The sequence below is a fragment of the Athene noctua genome, chromosome 13, assembly GCF_965140245.1.
Source record: "Athene noctua chromosome 13, bAthNoc1.hap1.1, whole genome shotgun sequence".
NCBI classification, from domain to species: domain Eukaryota; kingdom Metazoa; phylum Chordata; class Aves; order Strigiformes; family Strigidae; genus Athene; species Athene noctua.
The window spans coordinates 12,163,878-12,178,239 of record NC_134049.1 but is presented as its reverse complement, the minus strand read 5'-3'; the positions used below and the strand labels follow the sequence as shown (position 1 = coordinate 12,178,239).

At 40.1% G+C, this 14,362-nt stretch overlaps 1 protein-coding gene across 1 annotated transcript in view; it reads left to right on the top strand.

Annotated features, from left to right (window-relative positions):
- Positions 1–14,362, top strand: part of ADAMTS17 (ADAM metallopeptidase with thrombospondin type 1 motif 17) — a 196,480-nt gene that overhangs the window by 167,151 nt on the left and 14,967 nt on the right. Inside the window, exons 19-20 of the mRNA XM_074916879.1 lie at positions 1,029–1,233; positions 5,593–5,745. Of these exons, the coding sequence (XP_074772980.1) occupies positions 1,029–1,233; positions 5,593–5,745 (358 nt within the window). The remainder of the gene's footprint in view (positions 1–1,028; positions 1,234–5,592; positions 5,746–14,362) is intronic.

The following is a 14,362-nucleotide window of genomic DNA, read 5'->3' as shown; positions in this document are numbered from 1 at the left end:
AACAAAGCAAACAACTACCACAAAAAAGGCCAGATATTTGTTCCCAGCACACTTTGATCAAAGGGGAAGGGAACGGCACCTGAAATGTGCTCGCAAAGCAAATGAATCCCAAGGGCTCACAGGAACGACGGCTATAGGGAAATATCCTCACACCCCCATCCAGACTGGCACATCTTTGTGAGCTATGACAGCTTTGAAACAACACTGTAGGATCCTTTCTATAAAGAGAATCCTGTCTTTATAAGTAATTCTTGAGCCTTGGCAGTTAAATGCAATTCAGATTTTCTAAGAATGACCATGGCCAGTTTTTCACCATTTTTGAGGCCCCTAAGGCCATGAACTTCAAACAGATGAGATTGCAATGAAACATCCTGAAAAGCCCAGCTGTGAAAAGTAAAATCTGACCAGCGGCTGTGAGAGGGTGAACTAAAAGTGAGGTAGGAGATGTCTTTGCATTCTGATAGTCTGGCATGTAGAGGTTTTGTATGCTTTGAGGTCATATAATGTAGGCCTAGAAAAGCTGACTCTGGTCCTGGATGTGGGAATGCCGTTTGGGGCTTGATGTCTGGCCGTAGCCCCATCCCAGTTTGTACAGAGTAAGTACAGGTTCTCTGCCCAGCTCCACTGCATGGTGAAGATGTACATGCAGATGCAGCAGGGGGTTTTCCCAGGTACCTCTCAAAAGCAACAATGTTTGTGGGATAGGATGGTCTGCAGGCAAGTCTGTCTTTATTTGGGGGAAAAATGCAGCCATATTGTAGAGACTGTGGTTAAAGGGAGCTATGCAGAGTTCGTGTTTCTGTCTAGCATGGAGACAGGAGTGGATATTCACTCATATACTGACACTTTTCTGCTTTACACACTTCAGCTCTCAGAGGTGATCAGGCGATCTCAGTTGTGACAGCAATACAGCACCGTCAAAGAACCCAAAAATCTAGGAAGAGTTGCCAATTTCTCATTGTTTTTACATGAAGCATAATGTTTTATCCCACCATTTTTTTAACATTCCTTCTCTGGCTCCTTTCCAGGTGGGTGACTGGCCATTGGAGTCCCTGCTCTGCTACTTGTGAGAAAGGTGTCCAGCACCGGGAAGTGACTTGTGTTTATCAGTTGCAAAATGGCACCTACGTTAACACAAGAGACCTCTACTGCCTTGGCAACAAACCAACAACAGTACAAAGCTGTGAAGGACGGGACTGCCTTTCTATCTGGGAAGCATCAGAGTGGTCAAAGGTAGGAACTCAATTCAAGAAAGCATCCAGACTGCACACAGCTCTGGATACACTGGCCCTAATCCAGCTAAGTGCTTAAAATTATGCATGTTCTCACAGTATTGGGAAACTGGTAGAACTGTCATTTGTCGAGAAGGTCAGTTGGGAGATGAGGTTTGTATTCCATACTGGATCAGTTATTAAGCCAGGTTTTAGATATCATGCTATAGTAACTATATCTTTCGATCTGAAAACTCCCACCAGCAAGGAAAAACATTTTACTGACCTCAGGCCAGAAGTATAGTAACCCACCAAGGCTTCTGGCTTCATTTTAATGCAATATGAAACAAATACCAGATTTATCAAGCATCTGTATGTTACAGAGAATGTACAGTCTTTGGGTCTTATCCAACCTTCTTTTGTGTAATTCCAGGAACATGGAAAAGATGGTTATACTTTGTATAAAAGCTGCATCTCCACATAGCTGCAGAGTTAAGAAATTGTTCTGAGATATTATAAATGCATTTCAGATATAAATGATGTGTGCTTTAGACAGCCTGTGTTTTCTTTAGCAACAGAGTGAACTGGGAGTATGCCTACAGTTCATGACCAGGACTCAGCTAATACAAGGCAACTTTGTCTGTACCTTGTGAGTAACAGTTCTGGTAGGATGTCCATGATAGTTTTGATATTGTATCTGTTAGGCTCATCTGAATGATGAGAAGATCTTTTCATTCTAAGTGCAGTGCTTACAGCTCTACCAGGCTCATTCCAGACTGGCTGTGTTATGGGACTGTCCAGCAACAGTAATTTCTGTGGGAAGGATTTTTCCTTGTTACTTATCTCTATTTTGAAAGAGTTTAAAACATTTAAAACATTAAAACATTTAAAACATTGTCAAAGAGCTTTGCAAAATATTATTGTTAGAAATATGCTTAAAAGTCACAGAAGCTCAGAATACAAGGGATCTTGCACTGAGGAACAGTGTCTCTTAACAAACACAATGTGATTGCATTGTCCACCTTTTGAGCAGTAAATCATTTGGCAAGTGAGATGATAATTGAGTGAGAGAAGTGTTTCCTTTGAGTAGGATGCTGTGTCTGTTCATTAATGCATGAGATTTGTTTTCTTTCTGAGCTCTTTCATTTCAAAAGATGTACAGAAACACACCAAAGTTTTAATAAGTTGTCTGATAGGTCTTTTGTGTGTTATAGAAGTAACCTTTTCAGATGATGCCCTCTTTATTTCTTATAGCTGAACCAGCTGAACTGTTTATAGCTGAGACTTATGGTCAGTTCCTACCTGTTTTCCACTGGGAATTTTTACTTGGGTCTTTTGTTAAGAATCTCAGGTACTTATCTCTCCTTTTTATGAAATGGACTAAGTCAAGTTACAGAAGACTTTTTCCAGAGTGAAAATCTTCCATATTTGTGACCATATAACTCTTTTTTAAATACTTAATATTTTTAGATAATTATTTCAATAACTGGCTTACTTTTCCTTTGATAAATTTATTTACCTTTTGTCATGTCTGTAATTGCCCACTTGTGATTTTACATTTGTTCTTGTTCTGGCACATGTCTGCTATTACGTAGCACAGTTGACTCCAGGACACATTTGATATTCTGCCAGTTTGAACACTTCTGAATAACTAGGACTTCTTTCAGTGATAATCACTTTAATCCTCAACATTTTAATCTGATGTTGTGTAGTAAATATCACAGTGGTGGTGTCATTTTATAAATCCATTTTCTCATGTATGTTTTTGAACTTTTTGGTTATACAACAAAAAACAGCTGACCACATTGATGTCTGGTCCCCCATCAAAACTGTTTTCAAAGCAAATTCCAATGCAATCTTTGTTGTGGAAAAAATTAAGTTTCCCTTTTATTGCCAAACACTTGAGATTGTTTTGGACAAAGTACTGATCAGCCCATTTTTAATGATAAAAATAAAGACTGTCAGAAAAAGGTGAATGTTTCTATGGTTAGGGAACTAGAGAAAAATATGGATTTCCTTCATATTAAGGAGCTGTGTTTTAACTGCAGAGTTGTGTTGCTCCTTTACAAAACCTTGTGGGATTTGACTAAGTAATTTGTTAACAAAATAAGACCTGATGATCTCAGCTGGACACTCAGCGACTGCGCATATTAATTTGTAGACTGCTCTGTTGTGGAATCTCTTTAAAATCTATATGTTAAGAAATTCTTCATGAAAACAGAGGACTTGAGGAAAGAAAAAAACACTTAAAGAGGGTGATTTATGTGTGACCACCAAAGATCTGTTGGAAACCATTTGCAAATGGTGTTTTGTCTAGGAAAGTATATGCAATATTAATCTGTGAATGACTTAAAAGCTTGTGGGAAGAACAAACAGTTGGTGTTTTTCCCAGACTTGCTTGTAAAACCCACCTAGAGATTTCTCCTACTGTGAAAAATACTCCCACTTCAGTTTGATTTACTTTGAGTAAATTGGACTATTTGAAAGATTTTATATATTGTGCTTTGTAGTTTGAGAAGAACGAGTGCAACCCTGAAGAGTCCACCCGGAGGACTGCAGAAAATTATATATAATTTGGGAAAGTCTGTACAACTTGGGGCAAATTCATGGCTTTAAGGTACCATTTAGGGAGCTCCAGCCTGGGATCTCTGGCAAGTCTTGAGCTTTGAGGAGTCCAGCAAAGCAGTTTCTGGAATTCTGCAAAGCCTGGAAGAATTCATCCCCGTATCTAACAGAACTATACAATTGTGCTTGTTACAAAGATGTTACATCCGTAAGGAGGTCACGCCATGAGCAGCACATAGTAAATTAAGTGGAAGGTTTCCCAGATTTTCAAGAAGTCACTTTGTAGTACTCTGAAGTATTTAAAGGCATGTCTGTTTGCTTGCCAGCTCATAAACGCTTGTCATTCATGTCCTTAACAAGGCCAGCAGGTCAGAACTGCCTGGATTGTATTTTTAAGACGGTTAGACAGGCATGCTGAGATTTGTCCATTTGATGTAATTTATATCAAGCTGACGCTTGTTTCCAGCATAGACCCCCTGGATGGAAAAGCTTCTTGGAATATGTTCAAAAGACCTCACAGAATATCTCATATCTTCACTATTTATTCAGTGTCAAATCAACTGTCTTTTCCATGCTGATCCCCTGAAGGGGAGAACTTGACATGCTAGAGGAGGTTAGTTTTTATCTCAGTTGGTACATATATCATTTTTCCACCCACCTGTCCCCAGTGGCTCTTCAAGGAAATTTCTCACTCTTAACCACTGCAGTGGCATGAAAATGAAGAGCAGAGAGACTCGCTATGCTGTTGTGTAGTGGCATGCACTTACATGGCTGTGACAGCATCAGCGGATCTGATACTCTATTACCAAACTGGTTATTTTAAAAAGACATTCTGTTTCAGTTCATTTTCCCACCTAGTACAGTCAATGAAACCAACACAAATTCTCCAGTAAAACAGAATTTCCAGCCAACCGTTGGCAGAGATAATGAATGTGTGACCAGATATCCCTGCTCTTTAGAAGCTGCCTTTGTGGGTAATTTGTGCAAACACGCGTGAATGTTTGTTAGAGTGCCCAAATGTTTGAATCAAGTCTTCCTTCAGCATCTGATTTGAGCAGCTCTTGTAGCCTGCCAGCTTCTCAGAGGACTCCAAACAGTCCCTGCTTATGCTTTTGGTGTTGAGAATTCTGTCTTTCATCCTGCTAATGTGTGTGGCTCGCTTGCTGGCCATGGCTGGAAGCTGATCACAACTCTATGGCTCACTGAATAGTGTCTCTCCTGAGCTGTCCCCCTTTGTACATTTAAAGCTCTTTGGAACTAACACAGTGATGAGAATACAGCAAATCAAAGAGTGAAGGTCATGTGTGTGTTTCACATGAGAACACATGTGAGAGCTGTGACTTTGCCATGGTATGCGCAAACTATACTGCAGAAATGTGTCTGTAACAGTTGTCTCATGCTACTGTGATTTAAAAATGCATTTATCACCATCATTTCACTCCCATGATACATCAAGGGATGTGGCACTTCTCAGTGTATCCTTTTTCAGTATGAATGATGAGCAAGCCCTTAAACACAAGTTCTAGTGTTTTTTTCATCTGTAACACCAATTTTAGCAAAATGCCAGCTGATATTTTTCAAAGAAGGTTGATTTTCAGAATGCCTTTATTAATAAGTAAAATATTTCACAAGCAGATACCATGCTTTTCAAATTACTTTATGTTTGAAAGGGGCCTAGATTATTGAGAGAAAATCTTACAGGTTATCAGTTTTCCTCAGTGTTCGTAAAAGCTGTTCCTTTTAGCTGTGTTACCAAGATAAACGTTATAATTTCTAGGCATCGTGTAACAGAAAACAAATACCTGTTGTTTTGCAGTGCTCGGCAGACTGTGGTAAAGGGATTCAGAAAAGAACAGTGACCTGCACAAATTCTCAAGGAAAATGTGATGCAGCCACCAGGCCAAGAGATGAGGAAGAGTGTGAGGATCACACAGGCTGTTACGAATGGAAAACGGGTGATTGGTCTAAGGTAACAGTGAATACTACACGGTAATTTCCTTCTAAATGCAAAGATGTTTATAGTGCTATGCTTTCATGTGCTGTCTGCATTAATTTGCAGTTTAAATTTTGATTGAAGGCTTTACTGGGAGTTGAACTTACCCCTTATGCCAGTTATCATCAACACATAGCAACACAGGCTTATGGATATGACCCAGCAAGTTTTGGAGAAGTGTATTCCAAATGGGATATAAATGAGTATTAATTGGCAGCTTAACCATCCAAAGGCAAAACCTACACAAGATTCCCACCACAGATGGACTTTTGTTGTCAAAAGCTACTTTATAAACAATGCTGAAACTGCTTTCCATATTTCAAAAAGTAAATTCTGATCAGTTCCTGTGAGCAGATTGAATTCTACAGAAGAGTTCATGAGCAGTATCTTCCAGGAGTGCAGGGACCTTAGTCCTTAGATGTCTCATGCCCAGCCTGGGCAAGCTAAAAAGAAAATAACAGAAGTCTGGTTTCCTTGAGTGCGAATATGAGTTAAAAATTTGCACCTCAAGTTAGGAACCTAGTCACTGAGAAAAGGAAATCTCACAATGGGGCTTATGGTGAGAGCTTTGTTTCCTTCAGAGCATCAGTATGGAGCTGAGAAGAGAGCTGAACCTTAGTCTTCTTATCCCACAACTGATAGTCTGAAAGTTTGGGAGAACTGTTGTTAAACTGAATACTATTAGGGAGAAGCGTGGGGAAGCCCTAGCAGACTCACACAGAAACAGAGGATAACTGGGAGCTCTCACGGCTGAATTCTGTTCCTCTGCCTCATGCAGGTCCTGCCTGCAGAGTCTGACAGTACACTGGTTTATTACCACAGAAGCAAGACGAGAACTGTGTAGCTGAATTTCATGCTAGTCTGGGACCTACACAGCATAGTCCAGTCCTAGACTTAATGCGACCATGAATTTAAAGGCAGAGCCAAAACCATCAGTCCCTTCCTCAGGGCTGGATTTTACCTTCACTTAGGCCTATCTGAACTTAGTTTCTCTAGTGACATCAGTGGAATTAATTCCCAAATGCAGTGGATTAAACCAGAGCAGAGTCTGCTCTGCATTTGCATTCTGATCTTAAAGTAATAGGTGGTTTTGCTTGGGAAGGAGGCCTGGCAGTATGAGAAACTCAGCCTTTGCCAGTGTTGTTCAAAAAGCATCCTTTACATTACTGACTTCATGTTTGCATAAAGAACTAAAATTTCCCAGGAATATTATATTCCAGTTTGGTTTTATCTTATCTTTGTAACTGTACTGTTCTTTAAACAGAAAGCCTACTTCGTGTTCTGGAATGTACGGCATGTGCAGAAACCACTGGGATACAGTAGTTGCATTTTGCTTTCCAAAAACCCAAACTCCAGCAAGCAAAATCCAGTGAAATAGAGGCCCATGATGGGCAAATTGGCTTATCTGCAATTGCATTTTTTTACATTGTGATTAGGAATTGCAAATATTTATAGATACACTCTGTCATAGATACATGGATTTAATGGTGTCAGTGCTGGAGAATGCATTAAGAACCTGCCACATACAAAAGGACTGTATTTATGCTGAGCCAGGAATTTATATCACAGAATGTTTAGAGTATTGAACATTATTTTATTCATAACTTGGCACACAGAGTCCATGCAAGCTGGCCAAAACAAACAGTTCCCGTGTGTTAACAGGTGAAATAATATTATTTATTTATTTGTGGAATTTTAAAATGGTTTGGCATGCAAATTGACTGGGATTCTCTTTATAGTGAGGAATATGAAATAATTGTGTACTCACTGATTACAGAGATTGAAAGTTCAGTATTGTATGAATGGTTCCAATCTGATGAAGATACTGGCTCACTGCTAGAAAGGCTGTAATCATACATTGGTCACAGTAAATAGTGTTGATCTATTTAGTGTCTGCATGTGAGCAGGACAGGATCAGTGCAAAATCACTTGTTATTTGCAATTCTTAACTCAGGATCCTCCCTGTGCAGAAGGGCACAAAAGCTTATGTGCTGCATATGTGGCCTGCTTCTGTCTGCAGAGAGCTTGTGCCAATTCTCTGCTTCCCAGGAATTTCACCCTGTGTGAGTCCAGCAGGATGTTCTTGGACTTAGATTTGGTTTATAATGAGCATTTAAAATTCTAGACATATTGGTTAGTTCTGACTGGACACTTAGATCACACAATTAGATTCTTATTCTCTGAGTAGAGGGGTAAGCAAAAGGCACCCCTGGTTTGCTAGGAAAGTAGATACAATTCTTTGAAGTCTTTCTTTGAATTGAAATCTTTTCTATTGTCCCAGAAACCCAGATAGCTGAAATGTTTGGTGTGGAATTCAATTCTCACATCCTGAGCAAAGGATTTTCATCATGAGAATCCAGAAGCTTTAATGCAGGGCTTAGACTTAGGGGGGAGCCTTTACAGATATCAGCAGCTCCTCTTTGGTGTTGTCTGGCTTAAAACAATTCCTCCTTTAAGGAGAAACACAAAGTCTGTGGGAGTTAGATTATAGTGAACTCTTTAAAATTCATACTTCCAGGGCAAAATTCCATTGTAAAACATTTGTTCCTGGTGCTGTAAAAATCAATGCAAGAGTGATTTGTGCTGACTAAGATGGAAACTTTTCCTGTTAAAACAAATTGATCTCAGAACAAGCAACAACTTTTTGCAATTAATGCATTGTGCATTTGTTACTTATTGTTAAGAATCATCAGGGAAACAAGATTTAACTAACAGCAGTAATTATCACAGATTAAAATAAGGGGCTTTGATGCTTTATGTGCGAACAGCTTGCATGGTGACACACATTGGTGGCCTCCAATCTTTAATTTCCCAAACCAAGATCGTTTGAAGATACCAGGAAGTCATGTCAGAAAGAGGCAAAACCTAATTTAAAAAGTCCAGATACAACTAAGAACAGGCTGTTTGGGTGGTAATGACAGACAGTTATTCTTATATTGTTAGTAGTAGTATTTATAGAATATGTGGACTCTGTGCATGAGAAGACAGATCACTTCCCTAAGGAGCCCCAGCCCTATATAAATAACTCAGCTCGCGTCTGATAGCAATGACTATGGTTATCCTATGTAAGATCTTGGATCCCATTGCATCCAGCAAGTGCAAGAGTGGGCAGCAGTAAAATCTCTAAATGTGTGCCAGACAAGTTGTGGTTTTATGTTCTCAGACCCTGGATCCACTTCTGTGCAGAAGAGGCAAGGGCTGGAGGCATGGCCGTGCTGATCTTTAACCTGCACCTACCAGCCAAAACCTTGTCCACTGGCCTTGGTAACAGTTCTGGAGCCATTACCTCTCCATGCTCTGAAGAGGAATTTCATTCCATTTTCTGTCAGGTTTATTTGCAGATGGTACTTACTTGACGTTATAGCTGTGGAAAGCATTTGGAGCTAATTGAGCAGATTCAGCAAGCAGTCTTGGCTGTGGTATTTGTATATTCCAAATGTATTTGCAGCATATTTCAAGTGTTACATGAGGAACTGATATATCTAGTTCACTTTGCAAACACATAGGGCCAGATCTCTAAAACTACTTTAAATGTCTTTGAGGTTACCTTTTAGTCCAGTGCTTGAGATTAACAGACTATGTACTGCAATTCTAATTGCAGAGAAATTAGAATTCTAAAGAGTATTGTTCTGTTACTAGTAACCATGTGTAACCTCTGTTACCACTGCTATTAAACTTGCAGCTTCTCTGCACTACTGCAACTTCTCTTTTAAACCACATATCTTATAGGGATATAATTATTATTTTTAGCATTTATCACAAATACAGCATTGGTATTAATGAGTTACATAACTAAACCATTCCTGGCCTGAGAGTCTTCAAACCTAGTAGAAAGACAGATTGCACATTAAGAGACCCACTGGTGTTAACCTGAAATCACTGTTTTATTGTTGTTGTCTGGATTCTTCAGAATTGCAGTTCATTATATCATCCATTTTTGTATATGATGCAATATACAAATGGCGATCCAAGCCATCTCCCATTCAGTTGTTTCTTCCAAAAGGAAATTCCACATCCAGTTTGCATTCAGTTAAAGAAACAAACATCTCGTACACTCTTTCTACTTGAAATAGTTTGTCCTTGTTTGAAATCTGAGCTGTTAAATGTTCAAGCACTGGAAGCATTTTTACATTTTCGATGTAGTTGTGCTAGTCAAAAGAACAAAGAGGTTGCTCAGTGTCCCAACACTTGCCTCAGACTCCTAGGCTGCAGAAAATAAGCCTCTTGATGCTTTATCAAGACAGTAGTTCATTCTTTCATGATGAACTGTATTTTACTAACAAACTTTATGTCAAGGATTACATTCCTGTGAAGAGTGCAGGCAGCTAGTGAACAGAATGTGTCTCTCTGTATGTGGCTCTCCAGAAAGCTCAGCAGGACGCACGGCCTGAGGCTGTGCCCTTCGCCTGCTCTAGGCTGCGCTTGAAGGGAGCAGCTGCAGGACCCTGACTTTGCATTGAAGTCTACCTCCACTCACACGGTTGAAAACATACGTCTCAAAAGATGTGGGGGTGCATTGCTGGTCTGCTTCAGGCAGGTGCAGGCTTGATGTATCGCCGGGGCATGGCGGTGACAAAAGATCAGTTGGGCTTGAAGGTGAACAGCGCTAGGAACTGGTTTTTAGCTACCCAAGGCTCCCCCCGTGTCCTCAGCTCTCTCCCCTTCTGCTCCAGTAATAATGTGGCAGGGAAAGCACTCGGGTGCACATGTACAGGCCAAAGCTGTATTTTTTGAGCTCCTTTCTCCAGTTGGCTTTTGGACACTTCAAGGGTATAACTGAGGAGGCAAGATTATATAGCAGGAGCAATTCCCCACAAGATTTTTATAGGTTTTTCTTCATTTCCAGTTTTACTTCATTGTTCCAGTATTTTATACGTCTCGACATATTCTATTTCTGTCCTGTGACTGAAGTACTGTATTTTGAGCCAATAGCACAGAATGGTTCAGGATTCCCAGTTTCATTTTCTTTGACTATTCTTCTTTTAACTGGTATTATATCAAGGAAGGTAGAATTACAAGCAAGATACACTAGCTCCATCGTTAGTGCTGACTTTCACAAGGGTGCATTTTCAGCTTTGTGGGTAGAAGTTTAAACATGCAACTCCTGTCCCTCAGGCAACAATTTAGCTCATTAACCTATTATATTACATAGCCCAATGAAAAGATTTTTAGAAAAAGAAAGATACATAGAAGCCTTTTAATATATTGGCTTTTCCATATTTTTTCTTTGCAGTTACAGTAGGTGCTCTATAGATACTAAGGCGTATATTAATCTCGGATAACCCAGTGTAAATCCAGGGTAACTGCCTTTCATTCTTCCCTCAACCCATTGGCCACAAGCCAAGGATCTCACTCAGCACAGTGGGTCAGATAACAGTCTCTCTTACATTAGTGTAAATCCAGATTAATTCAGCCACTTAAGTTAACGCAGGCTTATGCCAGTGCCATGCAGATCAGAATCTGACCTGACAGACTGTGCAAGATCTTTGGGTCTTGTGTAGGAACCATTACAGATTCATGCTCTCAGGTGAAACCAGAAATATATGACATGTCAAGCTGGGCTTCAACTGGGAGAGAAAGTAGAGGAGAAATCTCTTTTTACCACTTTACATCTAGTATAACCACCTGGCACACCTTTCACTGGATTCAGAAAGATTTACAGTCCAGAAACTGGGAAGGACTAGTAAGGATCAGCTTGGCAAAGTGTGATGTTAAGCAATATTCTTGTTGCCAAATGGTGTCAGTAGTGCTAAAGCACATCTGAAAAATTACCTATAGCCACCTGCCCTCCCTAGACATCAATAGTTGCCAATTTCTTTACGCTATTTTGCTCAGCCTATGAAATGCTGGCTATGGGTTCTCATCCCAGGAGAATATTAACAATATGGAGGAAAAAAATCTGATTTCCTATGAGAAAAATACTGGGTTTGTGCCAGACACTGAGGTGTTTCATACTGAAGATCAGCAGTCATTATCACAATGGGTGGTAACAAGGATTTTGTAATTGCAAATTAATTGCTTTGGAAAGATTAGAGTAGATTGTATTCTCTAGGAGATAAAACCCTAGCCTCACAATACACCAAAAAACATGTTGAGGTTGGTTTTTTTGTTGTTTGGGGTTTTTTTTCCCAAAAAAATACTCTACAAACTTTCAGTGCCAGGAAAGCATGTTTTCTGAGTTCCAAATGTTTGGGAACGTCAACAAAATCTTCTATACGCCTCACTTTTAATGATTAATTCGCATTACATGATAAGAAGAGTAAATCAAGGACAGCTGTGGTTTGAGAGGTATATTCAAAGCTGTTATAAATATAGAAGCAAACTGTCCTTCATTCTAACATTCATTACAAATTCATGGCTTGACCCGCCATCTGTTTATGATAAACTATGGACAACTTGTTAATTCTTCATAAAGGTCATAACTAAGTTCATCATCTTCTACCTTGGAGAAAATAACTTTTCTTGTTGAACTGAGAGAAAACTCTGCAGGAGGAATGTCCGCTTAGAACTGCAGTCGCACGTCACAGATGACCGACCCTTTCCTGACGCTTACTCACTTTGGCTCAGCAAACAGCTTCATGATTTATGGCTGTCGTGTGCGTTCAGCACCATAGCTAGAAACTCATGTTGGAAGATTGTCTACAGGCCTCACTGATGCAAATCAGTTGTTCTCCAGAAGGTGATGTAGCTGGATGTTACAGAAGAGAGCCCAACAAGCATTAGTATTCAAACCATCACTTCCCTGGTCCTAGGTATGATCAGGAGCCAGAGCATCAGAGTGTCCCAAACCTAAGTACTGCCCCTCTGGACTGCTCTGAGTTGTACTACTAGTTGGGGTTCCCCATGGTTTGTTCCTCTGGCAGATGATCACTGATGTGCAAACCACAGCCTTTCTTGCCAACAGCTAATCTCAAAATAGCCCTCACTACAGAAGATGAGAAGAAATGGCCCAGAATTGGTTATATCAGCCGAGGACACTCCTCAGTTTCGGAAAATTGTTGCCAGTATTCTAGTAAAAATTTCAAGCCACCCTTTAGAAAGGGAGATGGTAAGCCTTTACTCCGCGTTTCTGAAGTAGAATGGTATTCTTTTGAGTTGTGATGAGCTAAAACCATCACCTTTAGTTTAACCTCCATTGAGGAAATGCATGGAATAAAACAGATCTCTCTGTGAGAGAAAACTAGTGTTTGTTTTACAAAGCAGACTCTATCTCTTCTGCTGCAGTGAAATCAATTTGGTTGATAATACTGTGGGCCAAATCACTGACCCACCGCACTCAATAGCCAACTTCCAATGACTTCAGTGAGTTAAGGATTTCAGCATAAAATAGGGAATTCTGGCACGTGGTATGACAGAGCTCCAAGGCTGTTGGTTATTTTTTTTGTCTTCTTCACTGTCAGTGAGGGTGTGCTGGAGTTTTCACTGTTTCCTTCATGATTTTATTCCACAAACTCAGGTAAAAGAGAAAAGGACCATCTTGAATCCAGAGTAAGGGTTCTCAGAAAAAGACTTGGATCATTGAAGTAAAAGCCTCAGACGGGGAGACATGAGGGGACACATCTCCATGTTCCTGCTGCCACTTCACAAATCTGTCACCTCGGGCTGCTTAAAACCCAGCCCAAGGCCCTTCTACTGCCTTGTACCACCAAGTAGAACTGATTGGTTTGTCGTGAACAAACGTAGAAATATAGTTTTTCATATCTCCACTGGAAATATGAGTTTTAGGAAAGAAAGGAGTTCAGCTCCTATTAACTACAGACTTCTGTATGGTCATGGATCCATCACTTAATTGAACTCACATCACTGAGTCCTAGCCATCGGACAGTTAGGTGCCTTGTTTGAGATAGTTGTTAGGCTCCATTTACAGTCATTGTAAGACAGGCAGCTCCAGATAGTGGGTTTTCTCCTTTCCTTAGCAAAGGCTGAATTGCCTTTTGAAATGGTCATCTCTTTCTGCTCATTGCAAAGAGAACATGAACAGATTCACTGCAATGAATCCCACCCCTTTTGCTCTTTGATTCTTTGTCCCCCATTCTGTGAAACGTTTTTATCTATGGTCAGAGGTGTAAATGTTGTATAATGGCACTAAAACAAGGTTGAGCCTCCATCTAGACTTGTGCTAACTGCCAGCCCCAGTCAATGCAGCTGTAGCTGGAAGCCTAGGCATGGAAAGTGAAGAGATGCTGACTACAATGCTGGCTGGCCATGTCGTTCCCCTGGGGATTATAAACTACAGAAACCAAGTCCTGCTTATGCCTTTGAGGCAATGGCCACTCCTTGTTTGCACAACAATTTGCACAGCTCATCTCTGCTGGAGTTTCTGGGAACATCCATAGTACAAATCATTTCAGTGGTCCCTTAGTAAAGGAAAATGTGCTACAAAAAGACCATATTCATCAGTGTTTTGTTTGAAGTGGAGCACGTTCTGTCACAGTGTTATTGTCTCATGTTCCAATACAGCCTCCAGTGATCCCGTTAATTGGAAGAATAACTTTTCCTTTTTGATATTTTTTATTTAAAAGCCTAGTTCATTAAGTGCATTTTTTTTGATGGAGAATTAAAGCCTCCCACCAAGATCAGTGGATTGGAAATT